Here is a 26,480-nt window from a genome sequence, read left to right on the forward strand (position 1 = left end):
CAGGACTGTAATCTATAATACAATCACTTAGTGCTCTTTCAGCAAATAGGTATTGAGTGTCTAATATATGCCAGGCACTATTTTAGGCACTCTGGAGAAATAGGATCAGTTAAAGGCCTTGCTTTCACAGAGCATAGATTCTAATTGTAGAGGTGAACAATGAACAAATTAATAAATATATAGTATAACATCATATAGTGAGAAGTACTATGAAAAAATAATTAGAATGAGAGGATAAAGATTAATTTAGGGTAGAGGAAGCAACTTTAGATGAGATTGCCAGGGATGGTTTCTCTGCAAAGGCCTGAATAAGTCCATATCCTTCAATCTAGTATAAGGCAGATATTCAATAAACATTGGCATAAGTGCACAAAGAAATAAGTGAAACAGAGATATACACAAGGTACAATAGTAGTAAAAGGGAAGGGAAAGATCACCTTTATCTGTATTAGGAAAGCCCTCAGGATGCTTAGGATGAGACTGGCGAGGGCTAGGGTGATAAGGGTAGAGAAAGTCATTCTGAGCATAGGTAATAGTGTTTGTACAAAGGCAGGGAGGTATGAAAGAGCCTTGCATCAGGTTTCCTATTGTTAAATAATAAATTACCACAAACTTAGTGGCTTAAACAACACAAATTTTGTTATCTTACAATTCTGGAGGTCAGATGTCGAAAATAGGTCTCACTGGGCTAACATCAAGGTGTCAGCAGGGCTGTATTCCTTTGGAGTTTCCTTGGGGAAAGTCTGTTTCCTTGCCATTTCCGGCATCTAGAGGTTACGTGCATTCTTTGAGTCATAGACCCATTCCTCTGTCTTCAAAGCCAGAAACACGGCTGCTTCAAATCTTTCTTTCTGACCTCTGCTTCTGTCACCACATCTCCTTCCCTGACTGTGACCCTTCTGCCTCCCTCTTATAAGGACCTTTATGATTATGTTAGGCCCACCTGGATAATCCAGGACAATCTCTATAATATAGGGTCAGCTGATTAGCAACCTAAAAGATCTCTGCAACCTTAGTTCCCCTTTGATATGTAACGTAACATATTCATAGGTTTTGAGGATTGGTGGACATCTTTGGGGCACCATTGTTCTGATTTTCACATGCATTGTGTATTCAGAGATCTGCAAATGGTTTAGGAATGCTCAAGTGGAGAGTGTGCACAATGAAGGCACTAGATGAATAGTCGAGAACTAGATTTAGAAGGTCCTTGTCAGCAATGCAGAGTTTGGACCCCATTCTGGAAAGCAATGAGAAACCATTTGGTAGATCAGGGAGGTCTGTGATGTATATAGGTATTTGAGACATCACTCATCCAGGCAGTTGTGTGACGATAGCTGGCGCTAGAAGAACAGATAAGAGAATATTGTAAAAATCTACACATAAGATTTGGAGGGGGTGAATTATATAATACGTCCCCCCCCCAAACACACACTGACAGAGAGGTTAGCAACCAAAGGGACCAGGAGGAAGCAGATGAACCACTTACTTCAAGTTTAGGTACTTAGGATGGGAATATGGATTCCCAAAGTGTTTCAGAATATTGACAAATCTTAAATGTAAGGAGGTCCAAAATGGCAGCTCACATAGGAGGTGAGTCTTTCCAAAACACAGGATCATTTTCATTAACCTTCCTTTAGGGATTCCACATTTGGGGAGAAAATTAGAGACAAAGTTATATTTCTTCATAAGCAAGGACTTCATTTCTTTAAGTTGATTTCCCAAAACTCAAAACTACCAGTCATAGCTTCTGATCAGAATTTCTGAGACAATAAGGGCAAGCTGTGTGAATTCATCTATTCCCCCCCAAAATGTCTGGAAATTTCCCTCTTTATGTAATATGTACTGCTTTAAATTATATATATACTTTCTCTTGGGCTTTTGGAATTATTGAAATAGCTTTGAGGATGTAGCAGGGGTAAGGGGATAAGGGAGTCCACATAGTTACCTCTACTGTCTGTGGAACTCTGAGTCCCATAGAAACTGGCTTCTTCTAGGTTCTTTGCCTTGGTTAACTCTTTTCTTTCCACAGTACTCTGCTCCCCAGACTGGAAAAGCATATGGGAGAAGTAAGTTTGTATTTGAATCATTTTTATTAGCAATGTCGATTTAGACTCTATTCTTTGAACTGTTACAGACATAAAAACAGAGAAAATCATAAAGGTTGACTATATGTAGAATTTGCTTCATAAGCAAATTTATATGAATTATGAAAAGGGCAGAAGTTTTATAGATTTCCTTTGCTTATAGTTTTTGTTTCGCAGTAAAAAAGCAGAATTATTTTAGAATCCATTAAGGATACATGTATACATACATGGACACACATATAGAACGATATGGAAAAATGATCAAGTTATAGTATTAGAGAAAAAGCAACTTGTAGAATTGTACATGTATCATTATAACATTTACATAAAAGTTAGATATATACAAGTACTTGGATGCATAGAAAATCTTTGAAAGAATAAAAAATAAATATTGAAAATGACTACCAGGGCTAAATGCAGGAGGATATTAGGGCTAAGTAGGACTGAAAGTTTTAATTTTTACTACATAACTTTCTTTTTTTTTTTTTTTTTTTTTTTTTTGAGACAGAGTCTCACTTTGTTGCCCGGGCTAGAGTGAGTGCCGTGGCATCAGCCTAGCTCACAGCAACCTCAGACTCCTGGGCTTAAGCGATCCTACTGCCTCAGCCTCCCGAGTAGCTGGGACTACAGGCATGAGCCACCATGCCCGGCTAATTTTTTTGTATATATATTTTTAGTTGGCCAGATAATTTCTTTCTATTTTTAGTAGAGACGGGGTCTCACTCTTGCTCAGGCTGGTCTCGAACTCCTGACCTCGAGCGATCCACCCGCCTCGGCCTCCCAGAGCTAGGATTACAGGCGTGAGCCACCGCGCCCGGCCACTACATAACTTTCTATATAATTTGACATTATTTTACCCAGTACTTTTATAATTGAAAAAATAGTTTAATGTATTTACTTCTTTCCCACAGAGCATTAAAAAAAGACCTTGTGAATATTTTAATGTCTTATAAAATTCAATAAATGTATTATAATACATCCTGTCTTTTAGTCAAAAAAGACTATTAAGAGGTAACTCAGTATGAATATGAAGAATTATATTCATATATGTTTGTAAGTTTATATCTTAAAGTATTCTTGGTGTCATCAAAACCAGCTTCTTTTTTAACTGGTAAAATATGTAAACTATGGTAATTTTTTTCTAGTATATAGTGAATTACCTATTGCCTCTACTTAGTACTTTAATAAATGTGTTTTCATCCTTCCTGTGAAAAAAGGAAAACTTAGAAATTATGCTCAAGCAAAAAGAAGAAATCAAAATTAAGTATAATCCTACTACTCAGGAATTGCCAATGTTAAATACTTGGTATGCAGACTAGTTTTGTTTTGTTCTTCTTTTGAGTTAGACTATTTCCAATTATGTTTGAATTGATTATGAGATATTTATTGTTGTAACCAAGCCCTTTATTTTACCATTTTTATTAGTTCTAATAGTGTGTCTTTTGATTCCATTAGTTTTTCCAGGAAACTAATTTTATCTTATGCAAACTACAATGCATAATGTTTCATAGTGAAAGTAATATGCAACATTCTGCTTAGAATTTTGGATGTTAGAAAAATACAGTTCATGCTAGACTTAGGCCATAATATTTGAACTAACACTTAAAATGTCATGGGATCTTTTATATGAAAAAGGTTATAATTTGATACCACATTCAGGATATTTCTGCATATTGGTATTGTTCTTAACACTATTTTGCCTGGCAGAATCCCGTAGAATCCCATAGAAAATTCACCCTCAGGTGGTGATTGAATAATCCACGTATCTGTACAGCTAATCAGTTTAGAGTTAACAAGTTATCCATATGTTGTACAACTTTAAGCCTAAATATAACTGACTTTTTCTCCCTTAGTGTATTGGAAGAGACTTTCTTAGAAAAGAGAAGAATACAAATATTAACACTATAAAAAGACTGCCTCACTATGTAAATGATCTCTCTGCTATTTTTCTCATCTCTAGAAAAGTCCTGATTTTTCATCTATCCTGTAGAGCCTAGTTGAGGGCATTTATTTATTTTACAGAAGTCTAGATTCTCTATCAAATCTGTAAAAATTAACTTTGCATTAAAATGTTTTCTCAACCCTTGAGCCACTATGACATTATCATTACATTATACATCACAGTGCTCTTTCTACACTATATGAAATTTCTTATAAAATATATTATTTAAAAATATTTTTAATAATTGAGTAGATCTAAGAGCCTTAACATTTTGATAACATTCATAAGATATTTCTAAAATGTCACATAATGTGAACATGGAATAATTTCTAAAACTAAATGCTCTTAAATTATTTAACATAAAAAATTCTGTTCAAGTGGCAGTTACTTGGCCAAAAGCATTTTTAACTACAGGGTGAAGGAGCCACTTTGAATTTCTCACTAGCGAGCATAAAATTGAAATGGACTGAATGATGTATACTTGTGTGGGAATCAGGAAATGTTTGTTTTAATATAGTTTCATAATCCCTCATCTGAAATCTGTAGAGCCAGATATATTTAAAATTTTTGAGAATTTTAGAAATGTGATAAAGGGCAATATACCCTATATTATTTAAAACCCTGTAGGGCCTGGGGAAACACCATAATTAAATAAATTAGTATTGCACAAATGGATGGAGATAAACATTAATATCATAAACTTCAATTAGGGTCAGGTTTGCCACCAAATAATTTCAGGTCTAATTGGACTTGTCCACCATATTGATTATGAAATAAACCTTCATTTTCAGGTTTTTTGATTATAATATATATTATATTTTTTATTATAATATGAGATTTTGAAACTGAAGTTCTTTTGCTACTGACTAGATGATTTGGGTCATTTTTTTGAGCCTCAATCATCTCAAATATTAAAATGAAAAGCTGAACTAAGTAAATTATTTATGAATGTTTCAGATTCTAAATCTGAATGTCTATTCAATTCTCTGATACACAAAAATTACAGTTAAATCAGTTTTATGTTATCTCAGCTTAGTAACTTCTTAGTTCAGAGGCCCTCAACATTCTTAAAAGGTAAGTAGTCATTATGATTTACATATAAAGATTAAAGTATGTAGGTCAAGAATTGTTTCCACTTGGCCTTCTGTATAGTTGGAACCAAACTAAGTTTCAAGTTCATGAAGACAGATCATATTCCAGAATGTATTCTAGTGTAAGATTTCTTACATTCGTAATTAAGGTTTGAACCACATAGAGATGGTAAGAAACGTTGTGTGGGTTGCATGATTTTCTTTGGAAAAACAAGAGGAAGGAATTAAACAGGGTTAGACCAAGGTAGCCAAAAGAGAATCTACAAAACCCCATTTTGTTTCAGAGCCTCAATCTTTGATTCTCAATGCCAAGAAACTTGAATCCTAAATCTAAAGGCACTGGGCTCTCCACTGACAGAAGACTAAAGCTAATCAATTAGAGGACTGCTGAGGTTTCTTCCTAGATAGAGATGGTAAACTTGAACAGTTAAACTGTGGGTGACAGAATTAGAGGAAAACTACAGTACAGTAGGCTGGAGCTAACAACCAGCATAGATTTGTTTTTGAAGACTTGCTTTATTTGTCTGGTACTTGTGTTATAAAAAGAAAAAAAGGTGTATTTGATTATCTTTGGGCATGGAATGCTCTTCAGTGTTCCATATTTTCTGTTGTTTCCTATGGTCTTGCCCTGTGCCACTCTCTCATTTAACTAACTAATAGGCCCTAAGCGTATTTACATTTGCCACCCCTGTCTGTAGGCTATACTGTTAAAGCAGATTAAAAGAAATTGAAAGATTATGGTAGGGAGAGGGAGGCTATAACATGAATTTAGAGATTGTTATTGCGGGTCTTCTAAGTAGCTAGAAGAAATCCAACTACCACCAGCCACCTTTTTTTCATTTCCTCAGATAGTATTTGTTGGCCACATACCATGCTGTGTAGGCCCTGGGGATACAGAAATAAGACAAACATGGTGCACATGTCTATTGAAGGAGACAGACATCAAATCAGTAAACATGCGTATGTGAAGACTGACAAAAATTATCATGGAAAAGAAAAGAATAGAATGAGAGAGAAACAAGAGTCCTCCCTTACTTAGATGGAGAGGTCTGGTTAGGTCTCTCTGAGGAGGTGACATGTTGGTGGAGCTGAAGGCTGAGTAGAAACCAACCAGGTGAAAAGAAGAAAGTGTCATTAAGACAGAGGGAGCAGCAAGTAGGAAGGCTCTGAGGCAGAACGACCATGGTGTATTTGAGAAATGTGAAGACCAGTGTGGTTGGAATGTGTAAATGAGATGAGGGTGGCGAAATGACGAAGGGTAAGGTCATGCCGGCTTTTGAGGAGTTTGAATATTATTTTAAAGGATAATGAGAAACCACTGAAGGGATTCAAGCAAGGTCAGATTAGAGTCTTTAAGAGGTTACCTGGGCTGCTGTGTGGAGAATGGATTATAGGGTTACAAAGTAGAACTACTGCTGTCATCCATGCAGGAGGTGATGGTGGCTTGACTAGTGCAGAGGCAGTGAAGCGGACAGGTCGGATGTGCATTTTGGAAGAAGAATCTTAATGGATAGAATGTGGAAGTGAGTAGAAACCAGCCTATTTTTGACCAGAGACCCTGTAGAAGTTATACACGGTAGTTTATCCCTAGATTGCTAAAGCTGGTGGGCAATGACCAGTTACAAAGCACAGTTGATGCCTAGCACATTTTAAATAAAAAGAATGGCTTAACAGTGGTTATACTTGTATGTTGGGATTAAAATTTTCTGAAATCTTCAATATATGGTACTAACTTAAATGAAAATATTCCCTCTATGCCTTTTTAGAAGTAATGTTATATAAGAAATATAGTGACCATATTCTAAGAGTTTCTAGAAATAGAGGTTCAAATGTATTATGGATGTTATGTTATTTCTTGCCTTTACTTAAAAACATTTAAAAATGAGACCTGAATTTAACATGTTGCCCTAACTATATTTTGACTTCCAATAACATGATACTATTTCTTTGTCATTTTTCTATTTTTGTGAACTATAGATCATCTGGTGTTCTGTATGAAAACTGGGATGAGAAGCACCAAGTATAAACCAGTAGACTACCGACAATTGCGTACGTTAACTGAAGCACAAAAAGTAGCTTCTGCCTGTACAGAGCTAAAGGTTAGAAGTTGTGTGTGTTTTTTCTATTTTTGGAAAATTGAATTCTTAGGAAGTATTCACAATGCAAATGCAAAAATAAATGACATTCTAAAGAGTTTTTAGAAAATCTTAACTATTAATAGTGAGCAGCAGTTAACATTTATTGAATGCTCTCAGGCGCTGTTAAATAGTTTACATATATTACCCATTTAATGTTCGTAACAACTCTATGAGCTCTGAATTTAACTTTAGTTTTGGAAAGATAGTTATTTCATTAGTTTTAAACAATTTTCAACTTAATCTGAAAAATAAATATTGCTAGTAAGTACCAGCCATGGATTATTTTCTGATTTAAGGCTCCTTCTCTGACACTATACAAATATGCCCTCAGTTGTTCTCTTTTCTGGGATTGCCTTTTTTTTGCTCAAATATATGTCCCAAACCAAGAAAAAGTGAAGCTAGACTAGATTCGGAAGAGGTTTACTGTGCACAGTATTTTAGGACCAAGGATAGCTTAGAATTACTCATGCAGTATATTTCTCTCTTGTGCAAATAATAGAGTTCATTAAAAACAACATTTTCATTACTTGGCTGCATTAAAAAACTGGTTTGGTGAAGCAAGATATTAAGTAATTTACAAGTTTTCATATGTTTTTAAAATTTTCATGTTATGTTAGTTTTGCATAGCTTTTTATTAATTTTTTTATAAAAGGCAACTTTTAGGATTTCACAGCACATTTGATACTCTATTCTACAGTTACCGTATATCCATGAGCTATACCTCCTCAAACTGATATGACTACTTAAAAACTAGGGTATTGTTTGTTTGGTTCAGATATACTTTTAAAATATGTTTTTTGTTGTTTTTTTTTTTGAGACAGAGTCTCACTGTGTTGCCCAGGCTAGAGTGTGGTGGTGTCAGCCTAGCTTACAGCAACCTCAAACTCCTGGGCTCAAGCAATCCTTCTGCCTCAGCCTCCCGAGTAGCTGGGACTACAGGCATGCGCCACCATGCCTGGATAATTTTTTCTATATATTTTTAGTTGTCCAGCTAATTTCTTTCTATTTTTAGTAGAGATGGGGTCTCACTCTTGCTCAGGCTGGTCTCGAACTCCTGAGCTCAAACGATCCTCCTGCCTCGGCCTCCCAGAGTGCTAGGATTATAGGTGTGAGCCACCACGCCCGGCCTAAAATAAATTAATGTTATGAAGACATTTAAAGAAATTTTGTGGGAAAAATCACTTATGTCATTATTACCCTAACCAAACACTTCCTATCCCTGACTTCTATTCTGACCTATTATATACATACCACATGTATGCACACATACATATATGCAAACATAAACATATAATACATATTTTATTTTCTCCCATGATAACCATAGATATGAAATTCTGTGTACTTTTCCCCTTAACATTTTTCCACATAATCTTTACAGTATTTAATTTGCATATGATATTTATAATAATTACTCTAGTCAATAAATATTTATTATGTGCCTACTATTTGTCTTGAAGATACAACAGTGAGCAAAATATATCCCCCTACCCTTACGGAGTGTACTGTTTGCTGGGGTAGGGGTGAGAGGAGTCAGTGTTTATCAAATAAGCTTGGAAGTAAAATTATATTATGTAAACTGCAATAAAAACATGCTGTCTGGTCTATAACAGTAGGTGTGATCCTGATTGGGAGGATAGGGAAGGTTTTTCTGAGGAAGGGATATTGGAATTGGATTCTCAAGGCCAGTAAGGTACAGAGTTACAATTAGAAAGGAGGAGTAAATTCTGGGTTCTATTGCACACTGCAGAGTAGAATGATGATGATTAACAGTAAGGTATTGTCTATTACAAATAGCTAAAAAAGTGGCCTTTGAATGTTTTCACCACAAAGAAATGATGAATACTGGAGCTAATGATCATGATAAATACCCTTATTTAATCACTGTATATATGTATCAAAACATCAAATTGTACCCCATAAATATGCACAATTATGTCATTTTAAAAAGGAATAAAAAACTAAGCGAAAACAAGAGTGATAAGTAATGCCAAATAGAAAAAGATGCATGTATTATCACGCCCCAGTTTTTAGATATTTGAGTTGTATTCAATTTTGTGATATTGGTGATTACACTACATCTTCATGCATAGAGACTTTTCATGTTTTAGAATTCCTACTCCCGTAGGAAAAATTCCCATAATTGGGATGTCTGGACCAAAAGGTATAAATATTTTTAGTATTTTTGAGACCTATTACCAAATTCCTTTCCCAAGGTATTATTTAATAAAGATACCACCACAAACATATTCTCCACACCCTTATCAGTATTGGAATATGTACATATATACTCATATATATACATTTATATTCCTAATATTATCCATCCATCCATCCATCTGAGATGCACCAAAAAAGACATTTTGGCTGACTGCAGAATGGTTGAGTGTATTAAATCAGTATTTGGTCAAAGCAAATTTCTCTTTGGTGATAGATTTGCTATCAAAGAATAAACATATTTCAGATATTTAATTATTATTGTGGTTTTTAAAGTTGGAGATTAAGTACAGCAACAATAATTTCTCAGCACGGTCATCTGCAAGATTGTTTCTCTGGTTGCTGTATTATACATTTGTGAGGTTAAACAGATGTTCACTTTCAAGTGGCATTTTAAATAACATAACCTTTTTGTTCATAGCAGAATATAATTCAGGAAGAAACTTTTTAGTTACATATTTTCTAGAAATAACTTTGTACCTAGGATTCATAGTTTGGCAAATCTCAAAAAATTTCTTGTCTTTAACTAATGAAAATGGTTCACAGTCTGTAGCAATCATTTTGACAAGCTTGTGCTTCCATTTTTAGTCTCCATAGATTCGTGATGATAAGGAATTGCCCTTTTAAAGCATTTTTGTAATGTCTGTTGTTTTGAATTTCAGTTAGTGAGAACAAAATGTGTCCTAGGTACCTCATCATTTTCTAACACTTTCTTCTTTCTTCATATAGTTTTTATCTTTTATTATGTATGGATTAAAGATGTGTTGGGAATGTTGTACATGATTTTTGCAGTCTTCCCTTCTCATTTAATTGAGAGGCAGCAAGTTGACATTTTGCTTTTAATTTATTCTTATAAGATGTGAACAATTGCCAAATAGGACTTTTTCTTGAAAGACTCATGGCTTAAATGGAATTAAATAACTGGAAATTATATATAACTCTTAAAGTTCATTTTTTTAATATTATATATGCTAATATACCAAACAGTCCACACTAAGTAGAATTATGATTATAATGTCATCTGTTATTCTTTTTTATATTATTTAATTTTTTATAAAATATGTATTGGCTCAAAAAGAATATATTATTCTTCCTAATGTTACGTAACTAACACATTCTCTCTTAATACTTGTATTAATTATCAGTCTATTTTCCTGTTTATTGTACTATTTAAATGCGCTCCTTTTTTAAACATGAAATTAACAGTTTTAATAATCATTGCTAATTATTAGAGCACTTTGTTCTGGTAATATTAAATATAAACATATTTACATTGAAGGATAGAATGTTAACAATTAAAGCACATAATGAGATTATTGCTTCAAGTTACTTCTAGAGTACTTAGCTACTTTCCTGATTTGTATTACTCATATTGTTATACTGGTTAGATATAATGGCCATTTATACAAACATTGTGTCATTGATCGTGTACAATTTCTAGGGTGCCAGATAAGTCACTTAAGTGGACATTCAGTGATTTAGTCTTTCAAAGTATGAGATTGAGCCAAAAACTAAATTGTAGATGTCAGCTGAAAAGTGAGGCCAATTTTAGTACATTATATCTAACTGTTCATTCTTAACTTATTAAGTATAAAAGAGATCTTTACAATTATTTTTATTTGAATTCTTTGCTTACATACTTCTTGTCCAACTCAAGTATCCATCTAATTCCTTTTTTAAAACTTTATACTATAGAAAATTGTAAACATATGCAAAATTAGATTGAGTGGTATAATGGATCTCCATGTAACATCATTTAGCATCAACAATGATTAACTTTTGGCCATTGTTCCTCTATACTCTCATCTACAAACCTCCCTCTGTGCCGGATTGTTTTGAAGCAAATCTAAGACATCATAATATTTTACCCATAAATATTTCAGCATGTATCTCTAAAATATTAGTGCTTTTAAAAAAGCCCTACAATTACTGTGTCTAACAATGATAATTTCTTAATAATTAAACATACGCAGTTAGTGTTAAATTTCCTTGATTGTCTCCAAAGTTTTTTCTTAAAGTTTATTCAAGTCAGTATCTATGTATGATCCATATATTACAATTGATTTTTATTTTTTCGATTTCCTCCTTCATCCTCTTGTATTTTGTAATTTATATTTGGAAGAAATTGCATGGTTTGTCCTTTATATGATAGTTTCTTACGGTCGGAATTATGCTGATTGCATCCTGGTGGTGTCATTTAACATGTTTTTCTGTTTCTTATATCCAGTAAATTGGTAGTTTATCTAGAGACTTGATCAGATTCAGCTTCAATTTATTTTGCCAAGAACACTTATTGATGGAATTTTTGTGCTCCAGTCTTTTTCTATTGCAAATAGTGCCACAGCGAATAGCTTGGTGCATATATCTTTTTATACTTTTGCCAATGTAGTTTTTAAATGGATTTCTATATGTGAGATTGCTAGGTCACAGGATAAAGCCATGTGAAATCTTGTGATACATCTCCAAATTTCCTTCCATGGGGGTGTGTGTATCATTTTGTATCCCACTAGCAATGTAAGACAGAGCATAGACTCACAGAGTTTTTTGTTAAACATCTGAGTTTTTGCCAATCTGATATAGATGAGAAATCGTATCTTAGGGTAGTTATTTTTTTCTTTTTATTTATGCTAAAAGTTCTTTATTGAGGTATAAATCATATAATAAAATGCATAAATTTTATGTATATTCCAGCGAATTTTGACAAATGAATACACATGTGTAACCACCACTTAAATTCTCCACAAGTTATTGATGTCTATATTTAAAGATGAATCCTCTGGCCCAAAGGGCTTTGTAGTATTTCAAGGTGCCTATTTAGGATTTCAGTAACTTGGACTGTCACAATAAACCACACACAGAAAACCTCTGGTTTCTGATTCTTTCATGAATTCATTATTTTTGTCATTTTTCCAAAGGATTTTTAAATCGTCAGCATTCTGCATAAGTCATCATCTACCTTAAATATTGATTTTATATGGCTTATTGCCCAGTAAAATGAATGTGAATCACCTAGAAATATCTCTATTGTTAAAGATACAACTTTAAATCTTTTTGTTCTTTTAAGACTTTATTTTTCTCCATTTTTGGCCTGAGGATAGAAGTAGAATCAATGAGTGAATTTACAAAAAATCAGTGTGTTCTGCAAAATATTGGAAGTGTCTGGTGAAAAATAGTAGCTTTATTTTGTCTTTTATAGTCTACTTAATTGGCCTTTCCCTAGGCCCAACGGCAACAGCATTGATTTTTTTTTTCAAGCTATAAAAATGTGTCCCCATCTTCTACCAATGTATTTTAATTTTTTTGTATAATGTGGACCAAATATGTCAAAGAAATCTAATTTTAAAAGTTGTATATGTTGCAACAAACCTTAGAGACTGTAAATGGTAAATAGTTGGAGTGAGTTTTAGTCATTCTTAAAGCAAACACTAGAGTGTTATAGTATAGGAATACTACGTACTTTTATTTTTTCAGTAAGTGAAATAGAGACTGTTGAATGTTTTCCTGCAGTGTCTTACACTTTTTAAAATGTACTTCCCTCCTCAGTGTCATAATTGTAACAGTCCTAAGACCTCCTGGGCGGGGGAACCTCCTGAGGAACTCCTGAGGAAAAGATTTGACTTTGTATTTTTTTAAAGTGATCTTTGTGTTAATTTGTTTTCTTATACCTCTAATTTTGAATCAGTAACCAGAACAGCAGAAACATAAACTCAAGGTTAAAGTAATCAGTGAATGACAGCTAGAAATAGCATGCATTATAAAGGTTCCTTTTTAGAACTTGTATTCTGAAGTTTTTATGTCTTCAGTATTGATCTTTTAAGCTTTCAGGATACTAAACGCTGATAGAGAAATGATGAAATATATGTATTTCATCAAGTTTCTGATATATATTTTTGTAGTTTAAAAGTGTTAGTATGGAATACCCAAGTTCAGAGTACACATGAATATAAGTCAGAGTTTAACCAGGAAACTGACTTTGCTGGAGGGTTTAGAGCAGAAGGGTCTTTAATGTGGGGACATGGCTATGCACTTAACAGAGCTGAGAAGGCAAACAGAGGACTGTGAGGCAACACAGTTTAACAACCACAAAAATCACTGCCAGAGGGAGAGAGGGACGTGAAGATGCAGCAAGGCTGTGCCACATCCCATGGGTGAGGTTCCCCAGCGTAGCTGCAACCACAATGGAATTAACTGTGCCGCGAAGTGTTGGCTCAATGGACAGGATGCAGACGCTCCTGGAGATGCTATGAGAGTAGAGAAGGCGGGTGGAGATAATCCTTGGGCTTCTCCTTTCCTTCCTCCCTTCAGTCTCCCATCCCAGTGTCTCCCTTTGCTGAAGCCAGCTGATAGGGGTACCTGGGAAACACAGGCTGCTCTGGGGTATGGAGCAGATCAGGGGAACAGCCAGGAATGGATCTAAGACAAACAGACTCAGGCCTGATACAACTTGTCAGCAGAAACCCAAAAGCACTAATTATGTACTACATTATTATTATTATTATTATTTTTTATTTCAGCTCATCATGGGGGGACATAAGTTTAGGTCATATACATTGTCCATGTCCCGCCCATCTCCGCGAGTCAGAGTCCCAAGCGCGTCCGTTCTCATTCTCCAGACAGTGCGCCTGGCACTCATCATGTAGTCATACCTCGATCCCCTCCCCCCCCACCTCCCCGGGTCTGCACCTTCAAGCATGACCATTCCCCAGAGGGTGTGCAACGCACTCATCATGTAGGCATACACCCATCCCCTCCCCCCACCCCCCATCCCAGTCTGACATCCAATTGGTATCCTTCCCTGATGTACATTTAGGTGATGATCAGGGAAACCAGTTTTCTGGTGAGTATAATTATGTACTACATTATTAAAAAGTCATAAAATTGGAGGAAAATTAAATTTAGTCGAAAATTTGGATTTCAACACTACATGATTTTTTTTTACTATTTCTTTAAAATGGTAAAAAATTATTTTACTATTTTACTATTATTTAAGCAAATAAATATTTGCTTAAATCTTTAAAAAAATTTATTTGTAAAGTTATGGAGTTGAAAGATTAAAATTGTATATTCAAGGTCATATTTTTAGTAAGTGTTGAAGCTGAAACTAAAGCCAGGCCTCCAACAACTTGTCCTATGAATCTTTCCCATCTTATGTTGAGGGAACAGGTAAAAAACAATCCAAACACCAAGGTTCTTTGTGACTCTGATGTTTATGAGTTTTATGATCTTGTCCAAGTCTCTTACATTCAGTGTTCTTATCTATAAACTAGAAATAAAGATGCCCTTTATACCTTGCAGGAAAGATGTGTCCAAAGGGGGAGAAATATATGGAAAACTCTGGAAAAAATTTCTGGGGCTGTATGAATTAAGGTATTATTTATTGTATGTATGGAAAATAAAATGACTTCACCTTTCTTTTCATAAATACTTTAAAAATATTTCTTAGTCAGTATTCCAAATTATTTTCTCTTGCCCCTCCCTGCTTTTTAATATAGTACTTATTTTAGGTAGATTTTGTGTTAGAAGATGCACCAAGAAGGATTGAGAAGGAGTAAGTATTGAACTTAGAAAATGCAGATTAAACGTATTTGTTTTGGAAAACATTTTAAAAACTTTGAAGTTGCTCCTCTTTTGTTCCTCTGAATCTAGATCAGAAAAGCAGTGCAGACTTCAAAGATATCTAAAGAACAAACACTAATAAAACAACACAAGCAAGTGTGGTGGCAAGAACACCAGAGGCTAAATGAAGTCAGGTAAGAACTGGGGGAAACCTCAGTAAGAACATGTAGAAGTTACTAGAAATAACACTCATCTAATCAGATGTCCTATAACATTCCATGGTAACGAAACCATTACAATCAAAACTTAAAGTTATAATTTAAATGCAAGCCAAATTAAAATTATTTCATTTCCTCAGCTCAATCTGGAATCCAGTGAATATATTAATATGGTTTTTGCTTAAACAGAAAAAAGATAATCTTCTATATCTGCCAATCACTTACTCTTCTGCACTCTCACTCTCATATTTACTTACTTTGGATTATAATGTTTTGGTTACATATTTTTCTTCCCTATAAAGTGGTGAACTCCTCAAGGACAAACATCTTCATCGTATTCCTTTTAGCATCGTAGTATACAAAAAAGGAGATATGTAAATGCTTTTAACACATGCATGACCAAATGAACCAAGGAATTCAAATTGTTCCATGGTTTCTAGATGTACTTACATCATAACTAACTTAATTAATTTTGATTTTTGAATTTTGTTATTTCCAGCAGTCACTTAAAGATGAACTAGAATGAAATAATGATTCTATACTTGATCTTAATTGTATCTTTGAAAAATAAATTTCTTTTCAAAGGTCAAGGCAAAAAAAGAAGGCAGATGTGTTTTTTTTCCATTTAAGGCATATATACATGATGGTGGTATTTATAAAGTATGTATGCTTTTTAAAATGTGTATTTTAACCATTTATTTTATAACAAAAGAGGTAATTTCTGTGCTTTTATTCTTAGTCAAGTTTCCAAGTACCATTAACTGTGGTTTTGACTTAGGCGCTTTTCATGTGGATAGGAGGTTTTTATTCTGGCAAGTGATTCCTACATGTGAAATAAAAAGCTCATAATTGGAAATGATTTTACATTCTTATATAACTTAAAACATAAAAAACCAAAATTATACCGACTGCATCACCATACTTCTGCTATAAATACTATCTTATCCCTCAAAAAGTCACCTTTTATTGAGAAAATGTTTGAGCCCATTAGGAAATGTTTTTGAAAATTTGCATAACTTGAAACATGATAAAAAGGAAAGCCCTTAGAAAGTATTTTTCTGTTTTTGCTTTTTCTTTGCTTGTGTTTTTGAGACAGGGTCTCACTCTGTCGCCTGGGCTAGAGTGCAGTGGCACGATCATAGCTCACTGCAACCTCAAACTCCTGGGCTCAAGCAATCGTCCTGCCTCAGCCATCTGAGTAGCTGGAATTAGAGACATGTGCCACCATGCCCGGCTAATTTTTGTATTTTTTGTAGAGATGATGTCTCACTCTTGCTGAGGCTGGTCTCAAAATCCTGGCCTCAAGGAATCCTCCCACCTCAGCCTCCCAAAATGCTAGAATTACAGGCCAGAGCCACTGTTCCTGGCAGGAAGCTTTAATTATGGCAAGCTCAAATGTGAGACACTGGAAAAAGTTTTTTATCTTATGGGTGTTCCACTTCCTTCTTAATGTGTATGTTAAGTTGCTCTTAAGCTAGGTAGAGGAGTCATGTACATATCATTATGGAAAATAATTCTTTTGGCTGATCTGGAATGACAAGACAATGGAAATGAGGAACATTTAAGTAGTAATAACCTTAATGTCTTGAAACTTGTAAGGGCTGAAAATTGGACAAATAGAAGAATTCCAAGATAATTTTTGTGTTATTCTAGAATATAGGCTAATTTCAATATGTTTTCAGTGAAATTAAAAACTAATAGCAATAGGAAGTGAATTAGAGATTTAGCTACATTTGTGAAGAATTTAAAGCCACCTTTGGGCAGATGCCTAGTAGTGCTATTGCTGGATCAAATAGTATTTCTATCTTTAGCTCTTTGAGGTTATCTCCAAATTATTTTCCAGAGAGGTTGTACTAATTTGCAGTCCCACCAACAGTGTAAGAGTGTTCCTGTCTTTCCACATCCTCGCCAGCATTTGTTGTTTTGGGACTTTTTGATAAAGGCCATTCTCACTGGAGTTAGGTGGCATCTCATAGTGGTTTTGATCTGCATTTTGCTAATGATTAGCAGTTTTTTTATATGTTTGCTGGCCATTATTCTGTCTTCTTTTGAAAAGTTTCTGTTCATGTCCTTTGCCCATTTATTGATGGGGTTGTTTGATTTTTTTCTTGTTGATTTTTTTGAGTTCTATATAGATTCTTGTTATCAGCTCCTTATCGGATGTGTAGAAAGCAAATATTTTCTCCCATTCTGTAGTCTGTCTATTCACTCTAATGATAGTTTCCTTGGCTGTGCAGAAGGTTTTTAATTTGATCAGGTCCCATTTATTTATTTTTGTTGCTGCTGTGATTGCTTTGGGGGTCTTCATAAATTCTTTGCCGAGGGCGATGTCTGAAAGAATCTTCCAGTCCCTCCTCTGTTGTACTGCCTTGGGAATCTTTCTGAAATAGACATCTGAGCAGTTGAGGTCAGCTTGATGTCCTTCAGTGGCTTCCCAATGCTCTGGACTGTCTCCACATGCCATGGTGACAGGACCTGCCATGCTGGCCTTTGCTCAGGCAGTTACTTGTGCCTGAGTGTCAGCTTCTTTGTCTCTCAGTGTCTAGTAAGTATCCAACCCATGTTAGAAATCTAGTATACGATCTCTGTAAAGGTGATAAAACCACATTAGACTGAAGATTTCTACTACCAGTTATTTTTTAAACCTATGCATATAAGGTTGTGATTGTAAAAAATTGATTGATATTTCAGATATAAAATGGAATCTGAAATAAAATCCTTTCTCAATGAAGAGAACATTGGAAATGAATGCCTTTGTGACGTTATGAATTTTGGTGAGTTTTTTTTTTTATCTTATATTTAAAATGAAGTTTTGTTTTGAAGAATGAAAATGGACCAGTCACTTCATGTTCTTTTAATATTAACTGCCATTTGTCTTTTTCTAAAGGAATCCAAAAATAAATCTGTATGCCAATGACCTGTTCTTGGAGAAACTTAAAATAATAATGCGTTTTCCTTGCTTCAATTTTGTTTTACCATAGAACAAGAATTATCAGAGCAATGGTGTACATATCTTAAAAATGTGATAAATCCTATTCAACAGTTGAGAGCAGACCTAAAGTACAGACAGCATCACACTTTACAGCATTCACACCCACATAATGAGTTTAACACTGTGAAAGTATTGGAGGAGGTTAGTATATTGCCTTTATTTTCAATAATGTAATATTCCATTTTTGTCCCAACTAAAACAGTTTGAGATAAGAAACAAACATGCGTCTTGTGTATTTAAATAGAAGGTCTCAGCAAATTCTGTCTACTCAATATTTTAAACTCATGCCTGAATCTGTACAAGCACCTTCATTTCTTGCCTGGAAGTTTACAGTGGCCTCATAACTGGTGTCCCTACTTGGTGTCCTTGCCCTCCTCCCAGTGCATTCTGGGATCCCACCCCTAGTGCAGGGGGATCAGGGCATCCTGTTGTTGAAATGCCCCGGGGGCCCCACTGGTGCATATGTGCTCCTACCCATCCCGCCCCCTTCCTGCTTCTTCAATTGCTTCTCCTACCTGACACGCCCCCTTTCCCACAAAAGCTTGGTTCCACCCATGCAGTCCTTCTTTCTCTTCCTTCCACACTCTAGGCTCCTTGCACTGCTGGTTCCTGTGGCCTATTGATGGCACTTTCTGTCATTTAAGGGCTTGGCTTAAATGTCTTCTCCTCTGAGAGGCCTGGATTGAGAAGCCACAGTCACTCCCTATCACACCACCCTGTTTTTACATCACCTACTTCCTTCTAATACTTGCTTTTTTTTTAAATTTTTTTATTAGGTTGTTTTTGACTGCCTCTCCTTAATGGAGCATGAGGTCCTTGAGTATTGTCACACTAGGTGTAATAAAAATTTAGGTGTTTTTACTTCTTTATTTTTCAGTTATTCTCTAATGTTGTTATATTGCTTTCATAAATAATAATTAAAAAACATAAATCAATGCCCAGCTGGAAATTAGAGGCAAGGATGCAAGGGAAGGAAGGGGTGATTGAAGCAGAGACAATCTGGTAAGTTCTCTGCATTACTACAAATAGAATCCAAATGTGGGTGCAGAGTAGCTGTGACCACTTTCCACTTTCTGAGCCCGTTTTCAGGTTATGTGTCCGGAGGCCTCACTGAGGCTTATTTGTCCGATGAGCACTGCCTGGCTGGCATCTCTTCAACCGCCTTCCACACACCCGCACAGGGACTTTCCCTTATCTGATTTTTTATCATTTATTGGCTTTTGAGAATAATTCCACGTCTTTAAATATAAATATTGAATGAATTGCAATAATTTGCATACTACTTGTTCCAAATGTCCTATAGGTTGAGTTTGTGAAGAAACAATTGAAAACTGTCTTTGAAAAACTTAGCCTGGAGCAACAGAAGATAGAAAATGATCTTTCAGACAGGAGTATGAGGGTAAGTGTAAGGCTGCTAGTAATTTATTTATCAAGTTGTCATTTATGTTAAATAAACTAATCATATAATTTTCTCCAGATTCTAGATCATTCTTCAGAAGAAAAAATTAACCTGCTTAGTGAACTGCCTATGGAATTAGAAACTTTAGAATGTCCATATCCTGATTTGAAATCTTCAATTTTTAATGAGTTCAGTAACTTTACAGAGAAATATCAAAAGAAACTTCAAGAGTTTGATCTGCAGTTAGAAGATATATACAGGTAATAAGATAAAACTAATTGCATCCAATAGATTTTTGACATTAAATTTTTATTTTTCTCTAGGGTCACTGTACTTCTAATTTCCTGTTTCATAGTTACTATCTGATTGGAATACAATTAATAAATGTTTAGATTGACTGTTGAATGGAGAGGGTTTTTTTTTTTTTTGCAAAACAATGTTCTTAACGTAATGGTTTTTAAGATTATTGTAAGGTTAAAACATAATGAAAATACTTCTTTTATTGAGCTACACAGATAAGAAATAGTATTCCAAATATGAATTTTCAGTAACCACAAATTTTCATTTCAAGATACGAAGCTGTTCTGCAGTAGAAATTTACAAATCAGCACTAATAATTGAATATAATGTAAAACATGTCCATGGAATTCTATTACTTGTAATCAACTGTGATTTTATCTCATGGTGAACACAGAGTATGTTTTCTAAATTTTTAAAGACTTTCTTGGCATGTGCAAAATTTTTTTTTAGAAAATATACTCATACTTTTCTCCTGAGAATGACCATCCTCTTCTGTATGGCGAATATAATGTTCAGTGATTTAAGATTCAGTTTTTGCAGTGGTAATTTTCTCTTGTGTCTTCTATATTAAAACTCACTTAAAGGACAAATCCAGATATACCACCTTGAGTCAGATCAATGGTCTGCCTCATGTTGTGTTGGGTATATGAAGTTTCTTGGGGACATTTTGTAGGAAAACAGCTTTTTATTCTATATGAACCTCAAAATTTTCCCCAAAGAATATATATTTAAAAAGAAAGAAAAACCAGTTAAAGGACACATTTATAGTAAATTAAAAATAAAGGGTTCTTAACTTTGAAATGGAAAAAAGGTGAATATGATAAATATTTGTATTTTTTATATTTGTTATAAATTTCCTGTGCATGCAGCTCCCCTATATAAAACTACTACTGTTAAGAAATAAATAACAAAGCGTGGCATGGTGGCATGCACCTGTAATCCCAGCCACTTTGAGGTGGGAGGATTGCTTAATGCCAGGAGTTTGAGACCAGCCTGGGCAACATAGTGAAACCCTGTTTCTAAAATAAAATAAAATGAAATAAAATAAAATAAAATAAAATAAAATAATAAAACCAAGGACAAAAATCTTAAACCATACTAAGTAGAGTTCTTTGTTTTGGTAGCTCCCTCATGCAAATCCTTCAGTTACAGCTTCTACTTGTCTCAGCACACTTGCAGGTAAATAAAGCCAATCCTAGGCGAAGTCTCAGTCTTTCCTAATCTTAGCGTCTTTCTTACACCTCTGTGGAGATGTTCATGTGTTCCTCCCCTTCACACAGCTTTTGGTCTCCTAAGAGCCCTTTTTTCCCTACCTCCTTTCTTTTTTTTCTTCCTACATTGCAATAAAGCTGAGAAATAAATTAATAATAAATCATTTACACTTGATTGATTAATTGCACTTCAATTGAAACTCAGTTATAGTGAAGTACTAACTTGACCATGCACTTAGCTTAAGTCTCTAATTGTAAAATGAACTTCCTCTCCCACTCCCCATCCCAACCTTGTTAAAGAGATTTTAGAACTCAGTCAAGCAAGAGGAAGAGAGTTTTGTTTGTTTGGTTGGGGAGGGACATTATAATCAGGCTGATTAACTGGCTATGAAGAAACCTTTCCTCCCAGATGACACCTTGTCCCCATGAGAAAGCTGGCTGAGACTGTGGTGTTTCTAGGTGTTTCTCCTAAATATGAAGGAGCTTGCCTTAGCAGACTGAAATGGCTTCCTTTCACTAAGACCTATCCTTCACAGCCTACTTCCCTTCCTTATTTTAATCCGAGCTCAATTTCTGCTCTTTCTTCCTGCAACCCTGTGTGGCTCAGAAGAAGTTGGGACTCACAGCTACACTGATATTACTGAAAATTAACCAGAGAACTAGATGAATATACTTCACATGCTAAGATTTCTGCAGAGGGAAGAAATATTGAAGATCAAAGAGCTTAGGAAGGCTTGTTGGAGGGAGTAAGATTCACGATGGACTTTGAAGAATGGGTAGGTTTAGAACAGGCAGAAGGGGCTAGGGAAGGCACCCTGAGAAGGGAGATTAAATGACTAAAACTGTAAACCCCTTGAGGACAAAGAAATTGAGTATGATATTTGTATCCTTAGCACCTAGCACATCCCGACACAGCATCCTCTAAATAAATGTTTGTTCAATTGAGTTGAACTGAAGGTGAAAACAATGAGGGAGACACTGGCAAGGCATGTTACGGGAGTAGTAGGAATATACTTTGGAGGAATATAAGGTTCATAAATTCTAGTTTAATAGTCTACTTGCCACATATAATTATCCAGAGTACATTTTCTGTAATTGATGTGTTTTACTTGATGAATATTTATTGAATAATTCTTAATATACAGTGATCTCCACTAAACTCCTTGTTAGAGGGTTCAACAAACAGATCAGTTTAATATGGGCTTTCCTCAGAGAAGGCTTGGAGTATTTGGGGGAAGCAGCATATATACATGTACCTTAACCAAATAAAAATTACATGCAAATATCAAGTGAAGAAAATACTTTATAAACATGCTGGCAGTGAATAATGAAGCATTGATGAAAACTAAATGAGGTTTCAGGAGTGGTTTCTTTGAGAAGAAAGAGTAAAAGGGATATTTTGAATAAATACAGAAGTGATGGGTATCAGTAATCTGTGGCTGGTGAGCAGTAAGACATAAAATTATACTGTTCTAACTAGGATAATGAATTGCATGTTAAATTACAATATCAATTGTACTTCTAATTTGGCAGTATCTACACTTATTTTAATATGGCCATTTCCTCTTGTTCTAGATATTAGGCCTTGTGAAAATTCACATAGATTGTGTGTGTGTATGTGCACACGTGTGGGAGTGTGTGTGTGCCTACTTTAAACAGATGTGTACAGCTATGTCATAAGAAAGCTGAAATATCTGGGGACATTTTTCAACTATAAAAAGTTTTCATTTGTCTAAAGGCAGCGGACATCATGGGTAGTCCCAGCATTTATTTTTCTGTCTGTTTTGTACTAGCTTGCCGGTTTGGTTTGAAATGAGTCCACCTCCAAATCCAAAAGTAGCCCCTGATTGGGAGTATAACCTCATTTCCCCAGTCAGTGTAACCTCATTTCCCCAGGCCGTAGTAACTAGATCAGGGAGGCCCAAATTAGGACAAAGCTCAGGACTTTTGTTAGATGCTCCTGAGGAGTCGTGCCTTTTCTCCTGCATGGATGTTACCCAGAAAGCACAGGGCTGAGGTTGCTGCTGGCAGCCCGCTTGAGAATGAAGAAAGACAGCCCACAGGAGAGGGCAGAGCCCAGAGGGTCACGGAGAAACTGAGGGGAAGCCCCGTTTGAACTGCATGGGAAGCCCACCTCACTGCTAGAGTTTTAAGGGCTATTAGTCTACATTATTTTCTTAAGCCAGTGTGACTTGGGTTTTTAGTTGTTTGCAACTAAAAAAATCCCTAATTTGACACAATGGTTGATTTGGCTTCAAAATATCCATGGCTCATGAAATTAATCTGTCAATTTAATACAATGGCAATTGAAGAATTGTTAAAAATTATTCCAATTTATTAGGAAAAGTAAGCTTGTAATCTCAGCAAAAGTTTAAAAAATGAAGATTAACTAGGAGTGGGGGGTTAGAACCTGCACAGCCAAATGTAAATATATATTTTAAATAAAAATGAATTAGAAAGTTTCATATGACTGTGGAGTATGTAGCAGATCAGTGGAACAAAATAGAAATATCAGAATTTATTATAAAAGGAAATTTCAAAACTGAGGGGGAAAGAATAAATTATTTATAAAATAGCGTTAGATAACAGGCTACTGAAAAATAAGTTTAGGTCTCTTTATTGTTCTATATGACTCAACTCCAGGTACATTAAGATGTGAAGAAGAAATACAATCATAAATGAACTAGATAAAAATAAATATTAATCTTGGAGTGGGGAAGGCCATTTGAATCATGTTATTTGTGGTGAAATTCATAAAGGAAAAGTCTAAATAAATGCATTGACATAAACATTAAAAAAAATCTAGCATGATGGTTTCTCAGGGAAGTTTTAAATCTTTAGAGAAAAAATAGAGACTTCTGGTTTCCAGTCTGGCATGTAAGTAGCATAGAAGTTGCCACTCCATCCTAACAACAAATAAAAAGCTGAACAAACTGAAAAATCAACACCTCTTCTTAGAGACGTAAGACAAGCGAGGTCACAAGGCAAACTCCTGCCCCCTAAATTGGAGAGACAGAGAGATAGATACAAAGAATCACAACTTACTGGAACAGAAGCCCATGAGCAGAAAACTCTGCAGGTACCAGTGATAGGCTAGGAAAACCTGATCTGTAATTGATGAATTGCTGGAGGCTCAATGTGGACAACTCAGGGAATTAAAAACTTCAGGAGGACCCAGTCATAGAAAGTGTCCCACACTTTTGTGAGTTTTACCTCCAGGAGCTGTATCAGATCCTCACAGTGAATATCAGAAAAATTTCCTTGTGCTTCTGGCAGGCGGAGGAGAAAAGGAACCAACTTGATCTATAGATTCAATACAATCCCAATCAAAATTCCAGCAAATTATTTTTTTTGGATATTGACAAACTTATTCTAAAGTTTATATGGAAAGGTGAAAGACCCAGATAGTCAACTTAATATTAAAGGAGAAAATGTTGGAGGACTGACACTACCCAACTTTAAGACTTACTATCAAGCCATAGTAATCAAGATCGTATGGTATTGGCCAGAGAATAGCCAGATAGATTGATAGAACAGAATAGGAAACTTGGACTCACATAAACATGATGCTTGACAATGAATCAAAGACAATACAATGAAGTAAAGATAGCCTTTTCAACAAATGTTACTGGAACAACCAGAAATCTACATGTAAAACAATGAATCTAAACATAGACTTTATAATTTCACAAAAATTAACTCAAAATGTTTCATGGACCTAAGTGTAGAACACAAAACTATAAAATTCCTAGAAGGTAACATAAGAGAAAACCTGGATGATCTTGGGCATTACAGTGATTTTTTAGATACATTACCAAAGGCACGATCCATGAATGAAATAATTGATAAGCAGAACTTAACTAAAATTAAAAATTTCTGTCTTGCAAAAGATAATGTCAAGAGAATGAGAAGACAAGCCACAGAATGAGAGAAAATATTTGGAAAAGACATATCTGATATTAAGCTATTATCCAAAACATACAAAGCACTCTTAAAACTCAACAATAAGAAAACAACCTGATTAAAATATGGGCAAAAGTTCTGAAGGACACCACACCAGAGAAGATATACAGATGGCAAATGAGCACATGAAAAGATGCTCCTCATTGTATGTCATTAGATAATTGCAAATTAAATCAATGAGATATCCCTATATACTTATTAGAATGGCCAAAATCCAGAACACTGGTAACACCCAATGCTGGCAAATATGTGGAGCAATTGGTAGTTTCTTACAAACTAAACATACTCTTAACCATACAATCCAACAATTGTGCTCCTTGGTATTTACTCAAATGAATCAAAAATATGTGTCTACACAAAAACCTGGATGTTTATAGCAGCTTTATTCATGACTGCCAGACTTGGAAGTGACCTAGATGTTCTTCAGTAGGTGAATGGATAAATAAAACGTGGTACATATGACAATGAAATTTTATTCAGCACTAAAAAGAAATGTGCTAGCAAACCATAAAAAAAATGAAAGAAATTTAAATGTATATTACTAAGTGAAAGAAGCCAATCTGAAAAAGCTACATGGTGTATGATTCCAACTATATGGCATTCTGAAAAAGGCAAAATTAGGGAGTGAATAAAAAGATTAGTGGTTTCCAGGGGCCAGAGCGGAGGGAGAAATGAATAGGCAGAGCAGAGAGGATAATAAGGACAGTAATACTATTCTGTGCAGTACTACAATGGTAGATAGATATCATTATGTATTTGTCAAAACTCACAGTATGTGCAACAAACACCAGGAATAAATCCTAATATAAACTGTGTCAATGTTGGTTCATCGATTGTAACAAAAATGTGCACTCTAGTGAGGAAAATTGTTAATGAAAGAGTTTTTTTGTGTGTGGGGACAGAGGACAAATGGGAACTCTGTAATTCCTGCTCAATTTTGCTGTGAATCTAAAACTTCTCTAAGAAAATAAATTTTACTAATTTAAAAACAGAGGAAAAAAGAATAAATAATTTCACTGCTATTTACCAGTTATGGAGCATAGAAAAAGGAGAGAAACTTCTAAGTTATGTTAATAAAATATAACAGTGACAGAAAAACTTGAAAAACATACACATACAAAAAAGCCCGATCTCACTTATATCTACTGATACAAATAAATAAAATATTTTCTATCAGGATATAGCAGCACATTAAAATAGTGAATATAAGGAGATCCATTATGGCTTATCTTCATGGACACTAAAATGCCATTAAAATTTTTAACACTTATTCTTAAAAAATGTTAAAATGTTAAAATAATAGTTGATACTTTTTACTATTATAAATATAAACTTTTCAAAACTTAATGGGAAAACAATAGAAACATTT

At 34.7% G+C, this 26,480-nt stretch overlaps 1 protein-coding gene across 2 annotated transcripts in view; it reads left to right on the forward strand.

The window, feature by feature from the left end:
- CCDC148 (coiled-coil domain containing 148) overlaps positions 1 to 26,480 on the forward strand; it is a 223,985-nt gene that overhangs the window by 63,466 nt on the left and 134,039 nt on the right. Inside the window, exons 2-8 of one of the 2 annotated variants that reach the window (XM_045559140.1) lie at positions 6,548 to 6,640; positions 7,095 to 7,216; positions 15,119 to 15,222; positions 17,938 to 18,020; positions 18,228 to 18,379; positions 19,542 to 19,637; positions 19,716 to 19,897. In XM_045559140.1, coding sequence (XP_045415096.1) covers positions 7,112 to 7,216; positions 15,119 to 15,222; positions 17,938 to 18,020; positions 18,228 to 18,379; positions 19,542 to 19,637; positions 19,716 to 19,897 — 722 coding nt within the window. In that variant the 5' untranslated portion in view covers positions 6,548 to 6,640; positions 7,095 to 7,111. The remainder of the gene's footprint in view (positions 1 to 6,547; positions 6,641 to 7,094; positions 7,217 to 15,118; positions 15,223 to 17,937; positions 18,021 to 18,227; positions 18,380 to 19,541; positions 19,638 to 19,715; positions 19,898 to 26,480) is intronic. The other variant, XM_045559139.1, reaches the window with a different exon arrangement.

This window comes from Lemur catta, chromosome 8, assembly GCF_020740605.2.
Source record: "Lemur catta isolate mLemCat1 chromosome 8, mLemCat1.pri, whole genome shotgun sequence".
NCBI lineage: Eukaryota > Metazoa > Chordata > Mammalia > Primates > Lemuridae > Lemur > Lemur catta.